The sequence below is a fragment of the Pteropus alecto genome, unplaced genomic scaffold, assembly GCF_000325575.1.
Source record: "Pteropus alecto unplaced genomic scaffold, ASM32557v1 scaffold88, whole genome shotgun sequence".
Lineage (NCBI taxonomy): Eukaryota > Metazoa > Chordata > Mammalia > Chiroptera > Pteropodidae > Pteropus > Pteropus alecto.
The window spans coordinates 12,176,456-12,194,346 of record NW_006494611.1 but is presented as its reverse complement, the minus strand read 5'-3'; the positions used below and the strand labels follow the sequence as shown (position 1 = coordinate 12,194,346).

The following is a 17,891-nucleotide window of genomic DNA, read 5'->3' as shown; positions in this document are numbered from 1 at the left end:
AGTCCAAAGCCTTCATGAACCGGACCTGGGCTCTGCCCTAACTTCCTCTCTGATTATTCTCCCCATTTCCCACTGTGCTCCAGCGGAACAGCCTTCCGGTGGATGCTGGTAAGTGGCAGGGGTGGCTAGGACGCCGGGTGCACCTGACTCCACGCCTCACGCTCTAAATCACCGCGCCGCGTCCCCGGGGCCGGGCCGGCGTCCCGGGACTCACCCCGGAGCCGCAGAAGCGGCCGAGCCTGGGCGCGGTGCTGTCGTAGCCGTCGAAGGCCTCCATGTAGTCGTAGCCGCAGTCGGCCTCCTCCTCGACTTCGAAGCTCCGGAAAATCAACTCCACGCCGTAGCCGTCCTCCGCCACGATGACCCAGTCACAGCGGGCCTGGCTCGGGTAGTTGTTGTCCCCAAACTGGGCGTGGGAATAGAGCTCTTTGGTCTCCACTTCGGCCTTCAGCCTGCCCCCGCACTCTGCAGCGGAGAGAGAACCCGATGCACCCTCCGAGCCCAGGACCCCTGCGCGGCCCCCACCCCCCAGCGCCCGGCTGCGACTGCTCCATCACGCCCTCCCCCTGGTTACGGGGTGCGGGGGAGATGCAAACTGGCCCTCACCAGCCAAGGTCCTACGGTCCCAGGTCGGGCTATAGAAGGCCTCTGGGAATACCTGAGCATACTACTAAAAAAAGAAAAAGAGAGAAAGAGAAAGAGAGAGAGACAGAGACAGAGACAGAGAGAGAAAGAGAGAGAGAGAAAGAGAGAGGGAGAGAAAGAGAAAGAGAGAGAGAGAGTGTGACGGGATCAAAAATAGGAAAGTTGAAACAATTGCTCATTGTAGGCAAAGTGTATATAGGTGTTCAGGGAGGGAGGGAAGAAAGGAAGGAAAGAAGGAAAGAAGGAAGGAGAGAAGGAGAGAAGGAGAGAAGGAGAGAAGGAGAGAAGGAGAGAAAGAGATAAAGAGAGAAAGAGAGAGAAAGAAAAAAAGCTGGCTGCCTGGATCTTTACCACTTACCTCCTGGAAAATGCTAGCAGTGTCTGAGGTCTCACACCAGCCTAATTGACTTACTGTAACTTGTAATTTGTGCCAATAGAGGGCACCAAAAGTACATCAGAACTGCAGGTAAACGCACACCTAGGTATCTCAACACTGACCCGCCTGCTCCTCCAGTTCAGAGTGCTGACTACAGGCCACCTTGGGGCCGCCTTGCGTGTGGCAGGTGAGCTGCACCTTGTACTTTGCATTCTGTAGCCTTGGCGTCTGAGTTTTTTACTAGGACCATAACTCTGGCTGCTCTGGGTCCCATACAATCTTTTGTCAAGGCTGCTGGAGACCACGAAATATAAATGGGTAAATGGAAGTGATCAGAGATTAGAAAGCACTGTCCTCAGTGTGCTCCACGCCCCTGAGAAGCCCAGAGCTCCCCATGGTGTGGCTTCAGTACTGTCCAGTAACACTCCCAGGCCCAGCTGGCCCCAGTCCTATCCGACTGCCAACTCTTAGCCCCACGTGTCTATCTTTAGGAAATTTCAAGTTCCAGACATACAGGTGGCAAGGAAATGGGCATAAAGCAGGGCAGGATGCCTTCTATCCATCCTGCCAAATCCTATCTCCAATTTCCCCCCACCTGCTCTGGGCCCCAAAAAGCTGACCTCTAGGTCGACAAGGATAGGCCCCTTTGCTCTCTGCCTTCCAGTTGGGTTCAGCTGTGGGAGCACCAGCAGATCAGAGCTGGGAGGAGAGAGAGAGGTCAGCGTATTTAGTCCCAGGCCTGCACTCTGCCTGGTCACCAAGGCTGTTTTTTTTTTCACCTGAAGGTAACAGCTCCCGAGCAGGGGCCTTCTTCCTGCCCCCACCTGTCTCCACGCTCCAGGAACTGCTTCCTCATCTGGGCCTGGAGTAGTGACAGCCCCACAGTTCCCAGTCCTGGATGCTGCACTGTCCCTTGTGGTGTCCTCACACCCTGCCCACCCCTTTGTAAACAATCCCTTATTAATGACTCCATCTGAATAGACTCTCATTTCCTGCTGGGACCCTGACCCACCTCAAGCACCTAAGCTCTGTAAGGACAAGAGAGTGAAGTCACTAGTCAATGGCTTTTAAACTTCCCTCTGGGAAGCTAGAACCCCTTAAAGAGGTAGACAATGAATGAAATGTTTTCTGATAGGCAAGGACAGCTAAACCACCTAAGGGCTCAGGTTGTCATGTAGGTTTACCTGATTCACATTTCTGACTCTAAAAAAAAAAAAAAAAAACTGGAGAGAGGGGCTGTTAAGGGGATCAGAACACCTCATAGGGTCCCCTGATCTTGATCTCAGAGTGGGCTCAAGGCAGCCACTGCTTTGCCAAAGGGCCACAATCTAATGCCAGGATCAGAGTCGAAGTTGCTTCTATGGGTTCCAGCTGGTAACATTTGAATAGCTACAAAGCAGACAATTTTCTTATTGACATTCTTCTATTGAACAAAGCAGATATGTCAGTTATACACATATACCATTTCCTCCAAAGGACCAAATCAAGCTATTTACATTTGAAGTGGACGAAAAATAAGGAGGAGCAGAAACATTTTTCATTTTCCAAACTGGTCCTTAGGAAGGGCTGCTCTCCACCACTCAGTTCCCAGAGTTTTGGATTTCACAGATCAGTAAAATCACAAATAAATTTTTAAAAAAGAAGACGGGAGGAAGGAAGGAGTGGAACAAATAAATGTGGCACCCACAAAGGACATTAAAAGAAAACAACCCTTCCTCTATTGTGGCCCATGTTTCGTTTTTAAAGGGACAAGTCACACACACCTCCCTTCTCCCATAGTCGGAGTAAAAGGCAGTCCTTCCCTGGCCTTTGTCACCTATCTATCTGCAGTCAACGAGGCTGGGTGACCTGCCCGCATACCTGTGCTGTGCACCGCCTGGAAGCCCTTCCTCTGCACAGAGGCATCCGAATAAAACCTGAGAAACAATCTGCTGCCTGAAGCCACCACGGGGTCTGGGATGTTGCTGCCGCAGAAACGGCCAAGGATGGGGGCCAGGCTGTCGGGCCCATCGTACACTTCCAGGTGGTCGTAGGCACATTCCTGGTGCTGTTCGATCTCAAACTCATTAAATGTCTGGGGATAGAAGAGCAGAAAGTGAGGCAAGGGCCTGGCATTCAGCCAGGGTGGGGGCCACCTCCCCAGGGGTGGGTGAGGACTGGGCAAGGCAGGACATGCGTCTGCCCAGCCGGCCGTACAGGAGGCGTGGAGCCCATGGTGATCATGGTGACACCTAGACTTCACCCCTCTTTCAGTCCCCAAAACTACCCTAGGAGGTAATTACATGAGTTGTCGCTATTCTGAGCACTTTGCAGATGGCATGGCCAGGTTCAGATTGTTTAAATGCTTGTTGACGTCTGTGCTCTGTCCACCACACCACACAGCTTCTCCCTCACTTAATGATAAGAGCAGCAACCACCAAGTGCTCACTCAGGGCCAAGAGCTGTTTTAAGTGCTTTACAAGTATTAATCCTCACGGGCCCTGTGATGTGTCTACCATTTTAATCCTTCCTTTACAGATGAGGAAACTCGAGGCGAAGAGTCGTCAGATGACCTGCTGGACCATGACCAGGAGGTCTGGCTCCAGAGCCCATGCCCTTGACCTCTGCACTAAACTGTACAATCCTTCAGAACAAATAATGCGAATGAACAAGGCTTTACAACCTGCACGCTGCTCCACGTTGTCATCCTCATAGTGGCTGACATTAGCTGGATGTTTTTTCCATGCAGGGCCCTGCAGTTTCTCACTTATCCAATGATGCTGTGAGAGAAGAGCTATTATCCCCAGTGTGCAGAAGGGGAAACTGAGTCTTAGAGAAGTGACTCGGGTAGAGGAAGATGGAGCTAGACTTGGTCTGCAACCAGCCTGACTCCAGGCCACGCTCCTAACCATCACCGGGCTATACTGCCTTCCTTCTCCGTCTCCCCTTATGACTGTCCCCTGAAGCCCCTGCAGTTTCTCACTTATCCAATGATGCTGTGAGGGAAGAGCTATTATCCCCAGTGTGCAGAAGGGGATGAGTCTTAGAGAAGTGACTTGGGTAGAGGAAGATGGAGCTAGACTTGATCTGCAACCAGCCTGACTCCAGGCCATGCTCCTAACCATCACCGGGCTATACTGCTTTCCTTCTCCCTGTCTCCCCTTATGACTGTCCCCTGAAGGTGGCCAGGGCAGCCTCTGGCCATACACCAGGCTTTGCAGCTCCAAATGTAGGGCTTCTCAGGCACTGGCAGTGACTGACTGATGGCTTGCCCATAGCGGCGAGAAAGATGGGACAAGGTAAGAGGGAACAGTGTTTAGTAAAGATTTGGATCAAATGGCAGAGTAGGGGGAGAAGACATTAGTTGGGGAGAGGGGTCTCAATTTACAAGAAGAGGACTGGGGTGACGGGGGAGGGATGAGGTGGAGAGCGGCCATTAGCAGTGTGGGCTTTCGTGGGAATGACAAACACACCTGAAATGGGCAAAGCTCTTCACATCTTATAGAAAGGGAGTTGGGGGCCAGAGAGTGGGGTAGGGACGGTGAGCAAGAGCAGGACGGGGAGACCAGTAGCACCAGGGCGGGTGACGCACTGGAAGGGAGACAGTGAACCAGGGAGGCAGGGAGCTCCCCAAAGGTCCATGGGACACCCTGTTGCTGGCCCCGTGCAGTGTAACACCAGCACTTGGAAGTATTCAATTTACATTCTATGATAGCAAAAAAATAGAGCAAGATCACTATATCCACCATCCACTTCCCAAGGAAGAGTTTTTTTAAATCTACCATATATATTTACGAACCACAGATATATCTGAAGTCTAGCCCAACTGTGGCCACTGGGATCGGGTGCTTCAGTTCCTTAATACTGTAAAGAACAGGAAAAGACGTTCTAGGCAACTACTAAAATCTTGGGGCCCTTGCACAAGAGGCGCCGCTTCCAGTTGTGCAGGTTGCGCGTTCCCAGCACCAGGGGGCGCCATTGCCCCGCGGTTGTCAGAGACGGCGCAATGTTGCCATTGCGCAAATTTTCCAGCAGATGGCAGTCTTGGTGAAGGAGTGCCTTTCTCTAAAGCGCTCTCTTTAGTTCACCCTCGCCCAAATTCAAAGCTGTTCTGACCCCCCCAGGAAAGGAGCACCCCACAGCATTTCTAACACGGGCAGCCATACATATGAGGTGCCCACTGGAAGTACCTTGTGGTCAGGGGCTCTGCCTTCTCCACCCCTCGATGCCCCAGGCCTGGCACAGAGAGGTGCGAGCACCCAACACTCTAGCCTGGGAGCCCGTTCACTCGCCTGTCCTCACTGCTCCCGCCAGTCAACACCCTCGCAAGCCCAGGGGCCATCGTCTATTTATCATCACGTTCTCCTTTGTTGCCTTCCATTCTCCCTGTATTACTGTCCATAATTCAGAGGGACAGTCATATGCCTTCTGAAGAGCTTACTTGTCTCCAGTCTGAGTAACCCGTCTAAAAACTGTTCGTTTATCTCGAGTACAGCAATTTTTCCAACTGGCAAGAGGGTTTGTTTTACACTCCAGGATCTGGGAGTCTCTGAGGAATGAAAGGAGACTTGTAGGAAAGACTCATTTCTCTTTGAAATAACAGCATGGTGTATAGACTTGGAAGATATATATATTTTAATTCGAGAGAATTGGCATAAATAACCATTTGCTGTTGTTAATTGAAAAAACATGTAAGTTGTAGAAGAATATGAATAATAAGAGCCCAATTAAGAAGTTTGGGCAAGAAAAAGGATATATATTTTTTTTCTGTGAATGTACTTACATGATTGTATGTGCATAGGAAATTTCTGGAAGAAATCACAAGAAAATGTTCAAAGAGGCCATTTCCAGAGTGGCATAAGAGATCTGAAAATTTGTATGTCACTTTCCAACCCTCTGCATTGATTGCATTTTTAACTTTGAGAATATATTGTTTTATAAAAAATTAAGACAGGAAACAATTAAATCTCAAACAGCACTGTGTGCCGCGTGCCACCTCACATTGTACCACTGTAAGTGGGTGCTATTTAGAGCTTTTCTCACCCACCACCCTGTGCTGAGGGCTTCCCGTGTAGCCTCCCTTTTAATCTGCGCAACAGCTCCATGAGGTAGCACCCTCATTTTTCAGACCATGAAACTGAGTCCTGGAAATGTTGAGTACCCCAGCTTCAGAGCGAGGAGTGGCAGAGCAGAGACTCAGACCCGTATCTGTCTGACACCAAGGTCCCTGTTGTCCATAAACTATGAACATGACTCACGAGTTTCACCCTGTGGCCTGCAGTTGAAGAGATGTTCCAGGTGCACTCTCTCCGGCTGGGGTATTTGTCAGGCCAGTTGGGGCTCGCCAGAGTCCCCTCTGCATTGCTGATCTTGTGCGCACAGCCAGCTGGGGGTGATGGGAGACACAGGCAGAGAGAGAGGTAATTCACTTGTGGGCCTCCTAGGAGGCTTTCTAAGAGAGTCTCCTCCCCTCGCTCTTATTTGTCACATGGTCATTAGCAAATGTTGATTTAGGGGTCAGCCTGAATCAAATGTCATCTAGCTCAGAGATGTGCTGATTTATTTGGCTGCTGCCTTCCTGGCGGTGGCTCTGGAGCCAGGTCATCTTTCTTACTGTGACTATTCACATCGTGGTTATCACTGGGAATATGGCAGAATTCGTGCTTGGGAGCACAGGCACTGGGGTCAGTCAGATGGACCGTGGCTCAAGTCTTGGTTCCGCCACCTTCGAGCAGTGGGACGTTGGGCACTTACATAAGTCTTGATGTCCATAATTGTAAAGGGTTACCCACCTCATAGGGGGCGAATGTGGATTAAATGAGATCATACATGTGAGAGGCTTAGCAAGTGCAGGCAAGGATCTTCAACACTAAGCCTTCGTCTACATACTTCTTGTAGTTTTTCCAAGCAGTTTCATTTGGAGGCTACAGATGTTGCCCTGGTGACAGTGTTATTAGTGAAGAGTGGCCCCTGACTTGCTCGTTGAGTAGCATTTTGGCCAATCATTAGAATTTGTCTTCCTCTGCGTTGGGCACTGTGCCAAGCATTTTGAATGCATCGTCTTGTTTTATCCTTCCCACTTTCCAAATGAGAAAATAAGTTTAGAGTGGGTAAGTGACTTGCTGGTAAGGGGTGGAGTCGGGACTCAAACCTGGGTCTGCTTTCACCATACTGACGGGGAAAGAGAGGGAGTTGAGGAGGTGGACCTTGTACCACCGTGGATTCAGGCCGAGGGAGCTGGAGGGGGCAGACGAAGAGGGAGGGTGAAGTGCTTGCTTCAGAGAGGTTTCTGCTGCTCTTTGCTGCCTCCGCTTTGCAGCTACACAGAGGACAGGTGACAACGGGGGCCGGGATCAGCACCTAGGGCATTTATTCCTGCACCCCTGTCCCCCGGGGAAACCCATAGGAAGGCAGCCACCGTTCAGCTGGTGGGATCTTAGTGGAGCGTGTCTTCTTCCTGGCCTCCCCCACACCAAAGGAGGCCAGCTTTGTTTTGGCTCCAGCCCCGCTCATGGGGACTTGACAACAATTTTTTGAATTCCAGAATTGCAGTTCCATCCAAGTTATTCCAACCCGCCTCCCAACTCAACCCATGACCACCCTCGTCTGTGTCACAGGGCCGGGCTTGGAGGAGAAGCAGCATCTGCTTTTAAAGATGTCTTAGCTCTTCCTGAAATATTCCAGGAAGGCCCTGAGCAGACTCTGTGCACCCCAGCCAAATCTCCTAACTCCGAAATGTTTAACCCTCACCTACTTGGCTCTGTGGTTGGGGCCAAGGCCTGGAGGCCTGTGGGTGTATCAGAAAGGTTCAAACTCCCTTTGCAGGGTGGGGTGAGAACAGAGGAAGCCCTTTCCCACAATGACTGGACATTCAAAGCCATTTGGCTTTGAAGAACTCCCAATCGTAAATAGAGCAGGAAGCAAAGTCTTCCCAATTCTATTTTATTATTAGAACTGCACATACGGTAACTAATATGATGACATAGATAGCTGGTATTTATTAACATTTCAAGTGCTTAATATGTGTCAGACTGTCTGAAATACTTTCTAGGTATTCTCTCATTTAATCCTCAGAAAAACTTTAAGAGGGGGGTATGCTTAGATCTTTATAAACAGAAAAGGAAATTGAGGCTCAGAGAGGTTAAGTAACAATTCCAAAGTCACACAGCTAGTAAGTAGCAGAGCTAGGATTTAAATCTAGGTAGTTTGATTCTGGAGCATGGGAGCTTAACCACTGCAGTGCCTCCAGGAGAGCACCTGAGGGCCTGTACGCACCCTGGGTAAAATCGCACTTCAGGGAGGGCAGGATGAGGGAAGGAAGATGCCCAGTCTCGGGGGCTCAGGAGGTGGCAAGTGGGGAGGAAGGGTCCCTCACTCTCACTCTGACACACCAGCCAAGTTAGCCCGAACCTCCAGCCTCAGCCCAGCCTCACCTTCTTTACAATCGTGTCCATTCTCATGGAGCTGGTAGCCATTCCTGCACCGGCACAGGTAGCTCCCAAACGTGTTGACACACTCATGCTGGCACCCGCCGTTGTCCTTGGCACACTCGTCCTTGTCTGGGGAGATCAACAGACTCTTCTTAGGGGAACCGCCGACTTGGGATGATCCCTCTTGACTCAGAACCCTGACGAAAAGTACCCTCCACTAGGGAGCCTCCCTTCACTGGGCATGGGGGAAGGCAGCTTTTGTTGTAGATTACGTGGCCCTGGTATATATCAAACTCCCCATGCTCCTAAAGCACTTTAATGTACATATATGTTCCCCACCCCCGATCCCCGCCAGAAACAGAGCTCCTTAAAGGAGAGGCTAATAATAGTAACGATAATAAAAATAACCACCACGTATTGTGTATTTACTACGCAATGGGCACCGCCCCAAGCACTTTCTGTACCTTATTGAAGTTAATTCTTACACACCGTTAGGAGATGGGTTCCTGTGCCTCCATTTTACAGGTAAGGAAACTTGAGGCTGAGAATGCTAATCTGCCCAAGGTCACTCAGTGAGCAAGCCCCAGAGGTCAGGGCCCCAAGCCACCTCCTGCCTAAGAATGGGTAAGTGAATGACAGCCTACTCCACAACTGCCAGCCATTGTGACCTTGGGCAGTCCTTGACCTCGACCTCGACCTCAGTGCCTCAGTTGCCTCACCTCTAAAGTAGAGTCAATAACAGTATCCTCACCTCGAAGGGTTGCCGAGAGGACGGAATGAATCAGTACGGGGAAAGCCTCTAGAACAGTGTCCACCTCGGAGTAAGCGTTAGCTTTTATTTATCATTATGTATGAACTCAAGTGTCAGCTGGCGTTACCGTTATGGTGCTTGTAGAACAAGCCAGGGCAGTACGCGTCCCTCTCCTAAGCCAACTTCTTCCTGTAATAGCGGGAGGACCCGCCTCCGTCCTGACTCCCCACCGGGGTAGCTTCAGGGGTCTAGGTGTCTTCCTCCTCTGTATCCTATGCCCACGGCGGCTAATGTGCCACTGGACACTTTGTATTTTAGTTTCACCCTCTTATTTCATGAGGAAGACTAAGAATCCTTGGAGAACACCTAAAGAATTAAGAGATGAAGCCCACCCAACCCCGAAGCACTGAAACCACAGGCTAGGAAGAGACATGGAAGGGACCTTCCCAGAGCCTTTAGAGTACACAGTCCTGCTGACACCCTGACGTCAGACATCTGGCCTCCAGAACTGGGAGAGAACACAATTCTGTTGCTCTGAGGCCCCCAGTTGGTGGTAATTTGTTAGGGAAATACCATAAGGTCAGGGCAGGTGGCAGAGAGGGGTGGGCAGGTGCTCCAGAGGCTCGGAGCCCGCAAAGCCGTGTTGCCCTCAGCGCTGTGGCCTCGCCGGAAACCTGCGCACCTGAGAAGAAGTGGGCCCGGAAGCCACGTTTGGAGACCGTGTTGTCTGACTTGAACTCCACGCGCATGTTGTTGCTCTGCGAGGTGATGACCTCGGGCGTCTCGGAGCCGCAGAACCTGCCGTGCAGCCTGGCGTCGGGCGACAGGCCGCTGCGCACCTCCAGGAAGTCGTACTTACAGACCTGCAAGGGAGCACCACCGGGAGCTGCCTGGAGTCCCCGCATCGCCACCCCTGCCCCTGTGCACTGCGGGACCCCTTCCTGAGAGCTAAACCCTGCCAGGTGGCCAGATGGGCTCAGCCAGGTCCAGCGGGGTGGGTCGCCTTGACTCCTACCAGGGCCCCTGCAGGTAGAGAGGCCGACATGCCACCTTCCCACCCACGCTCTGCGGCAGGGTTCTGCCTGGGCCTGGGCTGACTTGCTCACCCTGTGACCACTGCCCAAGGGATGCTTATACCATCCTGGTCCCCAGCTGCACCTTGCCCTCTCCATTCCCCTCAGGTGGATACTAACCCCCAGATTCCTCACCCAGGGGACGTTCCTGTCCAGACCACCTCCGGCCCCCAAGACCCGCCTTCTCCACTCTTGTCCGGATTCTCCTTGGATTTAGCAGTGACAAGAGGACCCAAGCACTCTACCTGCGGAGGATGTGCAGCTAAAAACCACTGCGGCAAACATCCCTCAGTTCCCTCCCAGCTAAGATGTCATGATCCGAGGACGCCACCTCCCTGCCTGCTGACCCCTCGCCCAATCCAGAGCCACATCCTAACACAATCCCCAATCAAGAGTGCAAAACCTACATCATTGCCTTCCAGTTCAAACACTTCAAACTGAAGGGAGATCCGGTACTGAGTGGGAGCCACCACCTGCCAGACACAGTTTTTGTTGGTAGGGTACTCCTTCGGCCACCCAGGGCTGCTGATGGTTCCGTTCAGCTTGGTAATGAAACCGCCACAGGCCACTGCACGGGGAAACAGAAGTGAGGTTCATTTGGTGTTCGTTCCGAGTGACTGCGATTTTCCCCCAGCGGCAATAAGCCCTGCTGTTCTTTAATAATAATAAAAAAAGTTAGACAACCTGAACTGATTAATTCAACGTCCTTTCTTCTAGCCTGTTTCAACGGAAGATTTGGAGGGACAAAGTTGAAGATAGGTCATGACTGCTTTCAAAGATGACGATGATGCATTTGTACTGACCTGTCACCCAGTTGGCATAGCCCGAAGAAGAATCAGAAATGTTTGCACCAAGCTATGCAATGTACCTGGTTTACATAACAAATGGAGTCACACAGGTGGATAAGGAAGGGAAACACTAGCCAGGTAGAAATGAAGTGAATGAAATGGTTATTAGTTGAGTCATACCAAAGTGCTCGTGGTTTTTCTTTGCTTTTATTTCCTACATTAATAATCATGTGAATTTTCACAGTTACAGAAGAAAATAATCCACGGTTCTAGTTTCACTTTCTAGGGTGGAGTCCATGTAATGTGGGCAGTCCTTTCACATTTGTGAATTTATAGAGTTGTTTCTCCCTCTGATCATCCACTGCAGCTGTCTGTTGTTACTTCACAACTAACTAGCACCCCATCTCTGCCCCACGTCCCCTAAGGCTCGTCCCCCATCCCCTCCGATTCCAACATGGCGTGTCCAACACCAACCTTCACACGTCTTCTTATTGGCGGCCAGCTCATAGCCAGGATTACACGCGCACTTGTAGCTACCCAGAGTGTTCATGCAGCGCTGCTCACACCCACCATGATCTGGCCAGGAACACTCATCCACCTCTGTTGGGGAAAAGGTGACCTCCGTTAAATCATCACAAAGCTGCCTAGTCCATTCCCCAACACAGTCACAGTCCACATCCCGGAGTCGCCAGCAAGTGTCCTCCAAGAACAAGAATGGCTCCTGGGGACCACCTCCCAAGGAGTCCCATGTCCCCCTCCCAAGGAGTTCTATGTCCACATCTCAGAACCCGGCAGCAGCTACAGTAAAGGGTGGGATCTTGAGAACACAACAAGAGTGACTTGCTAGCCAGAGCGGGGCTCCGCTGAAGAGAGATCAGGCCTGAACAATTTCATTCTTGGAAGGGTTCGGTTAGCTGTATTCCTTTGTGATTTTAAAAAAGCTCAAGGTTTCCACACCAAAGACTGAACCAATTTCAGTGCCATAAAATTGCCTCCAATTTCAGTGCCATAATTGCCTCCAATACCCCCAAATACGGAACTTCTCAAGGATATTAAATAAAGGGCAAGGACAAAGGGACAAATTCATAGATGAAGATGCGTAAGTATTCCCTAGAGAGAGAACAAGAACCTGTGACTTAGCATTCTTATAAATAATCTGAAGAGGTACGCACAGAGAGATCTTCAAGATTAGAGAAATCACTGGACTTTCAGGTTAGCCAATGCTCAGGAGAAAATGCAGGAAGAGGCCATGGGGAGACTGAGTCATCAGGGGAGCCGGATGGGATTCAGCACCAATTGTGTCTAGTGATGTGTTTGGGGGCAATTAATAACAGCAAGTGGGACACCAGGAGCACTGTCCAGAAAAAGAACAAGGGATCATTGGAGAATCTTCCTGGACAAGTCAACCCAGGCACTACTGAAGAAAAATTTTAAAAAAATTATTTTTTCAGGCATTGGGCATCTCCAAGTAGTATATCAGAAATGAAAGGGAAAAAAATCATTATTTTCTGTTATCAAACTGTGATACATCTATCCTTAAAAGACACCATGCAAGTTGTGGCCTAACTGAGTTGGAGAGACTAGTGAAGGGACATCTGAACACTGAGACATCTTTAAAAAAAAAAAAAAGTCCAATCTAGGGAGAAGGAAGAGTTGGGGCAGGGGGAAGAAAATATCGATGGTTCTTAACACCACGAAAGGTACAAATAGAGCAAGCACCGAGTTGTCCACAGAATCCTGAAAGACCATATTGCACATAAAATAAATCAGGCCATCTTCGACTTCATTGGTAAAGCCTTGAAAAGATCTCCAGTCCTTCCTTCTAAGCAAGGACCCTTTAAATAACACTTCTGATAGATGGCTTTTCAGACTCGGCATGAAAACACCCAGAAAGAGGGCTCTCACTGCTTTTCCAAGGTATTTCTTGTCCTTTGCAATTTGAATTGTCAAAATTCTGACTCCTTGCAACTTCCAACCCGTTGGTCCTCCAGAAAACCCAAACCCTTCAATCAGAATGTCTCCCTCCACTCTTGCCCTTTTGCAGCTCAAATAAACCCATTTCTTTCCAATCTTCCTTCTTTAAGATGCACAACCTACTCATCAACCATACTGCTCTTCACTGGGTAAAGGACAGTTTGCAAATATCCCATCATTTCATGTAATGGATAGTAACCACAGCTAACTCTAAGACTGCTGTGATCTTGGACTCAACAAAAGCTTGAATAAGTTGGGCAACAGGGGAGACTGGGTTGGGGACACATGCTCTACGCAGGGGTCGAAGTTGTCCATAGCCTCAAATCGATGTATTAATTATGGTTAAATGTATTAAGTATTGTATAGTCACAATCCTTCAATTATTTATCACTTTTCAGTATGCAAAGTACTTTCTTCAACATTTACTAGAAAGTCTAAGAGGAGAATAAATGATGAGGAGAAATGGAGAGAGTCCAGGCTTTAGAGTGAGCCAGACACACCTGGGTCGGATCCACCAGTGGATCTTCCCACAACAAATCAGGTGATTCAACCTCTCTGAGCCTTCCTCCTGTTTTAAAATGAGAATAAGGATATGGTTCCATAGTGTAGCAGTTTACGCGTAGAAGGTCCTGGGTTTGCGCCCCAGTGGAGCCATAGTCCATGGCTTATAGCCATGCCACCCTGAACAAGTCCGATATCTGATCTCGGAAGCTAAGCAGGGTCGGGCCTATTTAGTACTTGGATGGGAGATCACCTAGGAAGACCAAGTGCTGTAGGCATAAATAATAATAAAAAATAAAATAAATAAAATGAGAATAATAATAATCTGCTTTTAGGATTGTGGTGATTGAAAATGATGTGTGTGAAGTACCATATAGATATATAGTCAGTACAGAGTGACTATCACTATAGACAACAGGGGGGTTGAAATTTCTATGGGCGGAGACACACAACAATGAGGATAGTGAAAAGAATCAGGTTATCTGGGCATACCTGAATCAGGTGAGAGTGGAGTAGCGCAGGCCTGAGGAGGGGAGGGAGACAAGGAAGGAACAGATGAAGGAAAATGCATCAAAGATGGACCCATAAAGACTAAATGGGCAGGAGGGCAGCACAGCAGAGCCAAGAAACTGGCTGGTGGGCACAGCGGGGAGGGCAGAAAGGAACTAGGGGAAAGCCTATCAAAACAGACTAAGATGAATGAAGGACCACAATGGGGGTGGGGTGGGAGGAGACTCTGATGCCAGAAGATGCTATGATTATGGGCAGGACACACATATATCACAGGCAAGAAAGGAAGGACCACAGATGAATAAGTCTCCTGATGCCGTCTTAGCCAGGTAGGAGGGAGGGAGGCTGGTAGAATAGATTTGAGCCTAAAGCAAAGAGAATACAGTTCCCTCAGAGACTAAAAGGATAGGGCGTTTGGCCCAGGAAGGTAAGTGAAAGATGTATCTACACCTGAGCTCTCTTCAGCAAAAGCAGCGGCCTGTTTGGCCATTTCCAATGCTGCTCCAGCTGGGATGGATGGCGTGCTTTCAGTGGGAGCCTGAATGTCCTCCGCATCACCTCCACACTGCAGTGAAGTAGCAACGGCTCCAAGCCCATGAGTGCATGCTTGCTCTGGGCTACAGTGGCCAAAGCTAAGCCTGCCAAAAAACCTGGGAGAGAATGGGGGGTGGGAGAGGTAGCTGAAACTTTGCCTTCTCCAAGTGGTATTAGTGAAAGAACAAACCATTCTGCGGTTAGTTAATGAGATGACTCAGGTAAGGTCCCAAAAATTGTTTCAAAGAGGGTTAAGGAAAGAGAAGGCAGGGCCCATCCCTGAGGTTCTGAAGTACCTTGAAAGATGCCACTCTTCCTCATTAAACATCCATGGTGGTCCATCGGCAATGGGACAGTGGAGAGTGGGGGTCAAGATGGAAATCCTCATATACTTTTGTGGAAAGCGTGTGACCAACATGGCCCTACCAACCCTCAAATGCTCCCAATATCGAAAATATCCAGAGATGTGAGGCGCTCTGCGGGCTCTTCAGCCAGCAGCCCCTGCGAGGGATTGCCATCTGGCACCGGGAGAGGAATACAGAGGCCAGTTGGCACCCTGGTCAGTGCCTTGCGCCAGCTGGACCCTGAGCAGAACCTCTTGCCAACTGGCAGCAAGGCAAGAGCTTCTTTGACTCGGTCCAATTCTTCTTCGTGGCCTTTGTAGTTGCTCTTCTAGTTTCTTTCACTGGAGAAGTCCTGACACACGCAGTGGGCACTGTGTGTGTTCACAGGACATCCTACTTATGGCTTCTTGGATAAAGACTGGGCAAAGAAGCTGACTGTGCACAGTCTCTAAACCTGCGCTGACTGACATGGTAGGTGCCAGCCCTGTATGATTGTCTAACATTTGAAATGCAGCTAGTCTAAACAACGGTGTGCTATGAGTATAAAACACACTGGATTTCCAAGACTTAGTATGAAAAAACTCCATAAAATAGGTCATTAATATTGTACATATTAATTATATATTAAAATGACAGTATTTTTGATACATTGGGTTAAATATATCATTAAAATTAATTTGACCTGGTATTGTTTTGAGGTTTTGGAAGGGTGGGGGCTGGTTAACGTGGCTGATAGAACGTTTAAAATTATACATATGGCTCACATTTGTGACTCGCTTCCTATTTCTGTTGGACAACTCAGCTCTAGACTGTGGTCTCTGCTTTATTTATCATCATGGGAACCCCAAAATGTAGGCAGAGCAGGTAGCAGGATGCCCAATCCACAAATGAGGAATCTGAGCCTCATCCATTCATTCATCCATACATTCATTGCCTAGCAAGTGTTTATTGAGCCCACTGCAGGCCAGGCACTGGGAACAGAGTGAAGAACAAAGCAGGTATAATCCAGTCTCAGAAATAAGAACTGGTCTATGGTCATGCTACCCTGAACAAGCCCAATCCCATCTGATCTCGGAAGCAAAGCAAGGTCTGGCCTGGTTAGTACATGGATGAGAGACCACCTAGCAAGACCAGGTCCTATAGGCATAAAAAATTTCAAAAAAAACAAGGGATTGTAAGCTGACAAGGTCCTTGCAATCTATAGGTCAACCAAGGGTTGCCTCACTTAAAAAAAAAAGAAAAGAAAGAAGAATTGGCCGCCTGAGAATCAACAGCTAGTTAGAAATGTGGGCAGGACTAGAACCTGAACTTCCAATGCTAAATCCAGGCCCTTTTCTCTATGCTCTCATGGTATCAAGGAGGCAGAAAGGTGACAAAGTATCAGAATCAAATCACAAACATGAATGAAAAATTAAAATTCCTTCACTGTACTAGCCTATGGCTTTTAGGTCTCCGTCATGGATAGGGAGTGCCCTGTTGGAGTCCTACAAATCCAGGGTGTAGCTCTAGCTCTGCCACCTTAGAACTTCAGTTTCGTTTCCTCAGTTTGAACATGGGGGTAATAATAATGCCTACCAAGGGGATGCTCTGAAGATAAAGTCAGAGAACTAATGGAGTTTCTAGCAGACTCACGAGATGTCTTTTCTTCACCCTTTGTAAGTCCCAATGAGGTTTCTACTAGTCCAGTTTCCTCTTTTAAGATTCAGGGTCAAGGTCATCCAACTTGACAAAAAAAAGATGTCAAGCTGCCCCACCCCATATTCAATTAACACCTTTATGGGCATTTAAACGGATTGTTTGCAAATTGAAATGCCCTTGAAGTAGCAGGCTGGGTAACCTGACCCCACCCCACTGGCTGAGTCTGAAGGTCTCCTGGCTTCCTCCCAGGTCCACACCTCCAGCAATATCATCCACAGGTCTCCTTCACCGCCTTGAGCTCCTGAAAACAATGACTGTGTTTTCCTTTGTGTCCACAGCCCCCAGCACAGCACCTGACACATGTTTGATGACTGCTGAATGAGTGTTAAATGGGGAGGAGGGAGAAGATGAGATCTAACCAGCCAAGGGAGATGGTTATCATGTTACTGAGAGTCTGCCATGGCTTTCAACTCAGTCCTTACAAACCATCTTAGCATCATAGAGAGAAATACTCCTTTCCATTACCCCGACATCTCCAGTAGGGTTGCCACAAAATGCAGAAAGCTCAATTAAATTTGAATCTAAGATGAATGACCAATCATTTCCTAGCATGGTATGTAATATTTGGGACATGCTTATACTGAAAAATCATTCTTCACTTGAAATTCAAATTTAACTGGGCAAACTGTTTTTGTTTTTGTTTTTTCTAAATCTGGCAACACTAATCTCCAGCTTTAGCTGGTCCTCTCAAATATGTGTATCGCTAATTATCAGCAGAACTAGGTATGAGGTATGGGTGGATGGGTGCCACCTGGTTACCAGTTATCTCACTGGAAAGAAGTCCCAATACCTAATAGATAGACCTGGGAGTAGAAGTCAGGGAAGAAAACAAACAGGAGAATTAGAATAAAACCTCATAATCATTTGGGACCTGTGGTAAACAAAATAAGGCCTCCCAAAGCTGCCTATGATGTAGTCCCTGAAACCAGTGAGTCTTTACCTGACATGGCAAAAAGGACTTGGCAGATGTGATGAAATCAAAGATCTTGAAATGGGAGATTGTCATGGGTTGTCTAGGTGGGCGCAGTGTAACTACAGGGGTCCTTACAACTGAAAGAGGGAGGAGGAGTTTCGTCAGAACAAGGAATGTGGCGATGGGAGCAGGAGTCAGTGACACAGCTTGCGAAAGACTCAACTGCCTATCACGCTGGCTTGAAGATGGAAGGGCACCATGAGCCTCCGCTAGGGGCCTCCTCTAGAAGCTGGAAATGGCAAGAAAATCTGACCTCCAGAAACATAAGATAATAAATTTGTGTTGTTTTAAGCCACCAAGTTTGCGGTAATTTGT

At 48.8% G+C, this 17,891-nt stretch overlaps 1 protein-coding gene across 1 annotated transcript in view; it reads right to left on the bottom strand.

The window, feature by feature from the left end:
- The window catches only part of TLL2 (tolloid like 2), a 119,430-nt gene that overhangs the window by 1,449 nt on the left and 100,090 nt on the right, over positions 1 to 17,891 (bottom strand). Inside the window, exons 14-20 of the mRNA XM_006925920.2 lie at positions 11,517 to 11,642; positions 10,662 to 10,822; positions 9,864 to 10,044; positions 8,434 to 8,559; positions 6,259 to 6,386; positions 2,882 to 3,095; positions 215 to 465 (exon numbers count right to left, since the gene is read on the bottom strand). Of these exons, the coding sequence (XP_006925982.1) occupies positions 215 to 465; positions 2,882 to 3,095; positions 6,259 to 6,386; positions 8,434 to 8,559; positions 9,864 to 10,044; positions 10,662 to 10,822; positions 11,517 to 11,642 (1,187 nt within the window). The remainder of the gene's footprint in view (positions 1 to 214; positions 466 to 2,881; positions 3,096 to 6,258; positions 6,387 to 8,433; positions 8,560 to 9,863; positions 10,045 to 10,661; positions 10,823 to 11,516; positions 11,643 to 17,891) is intronic.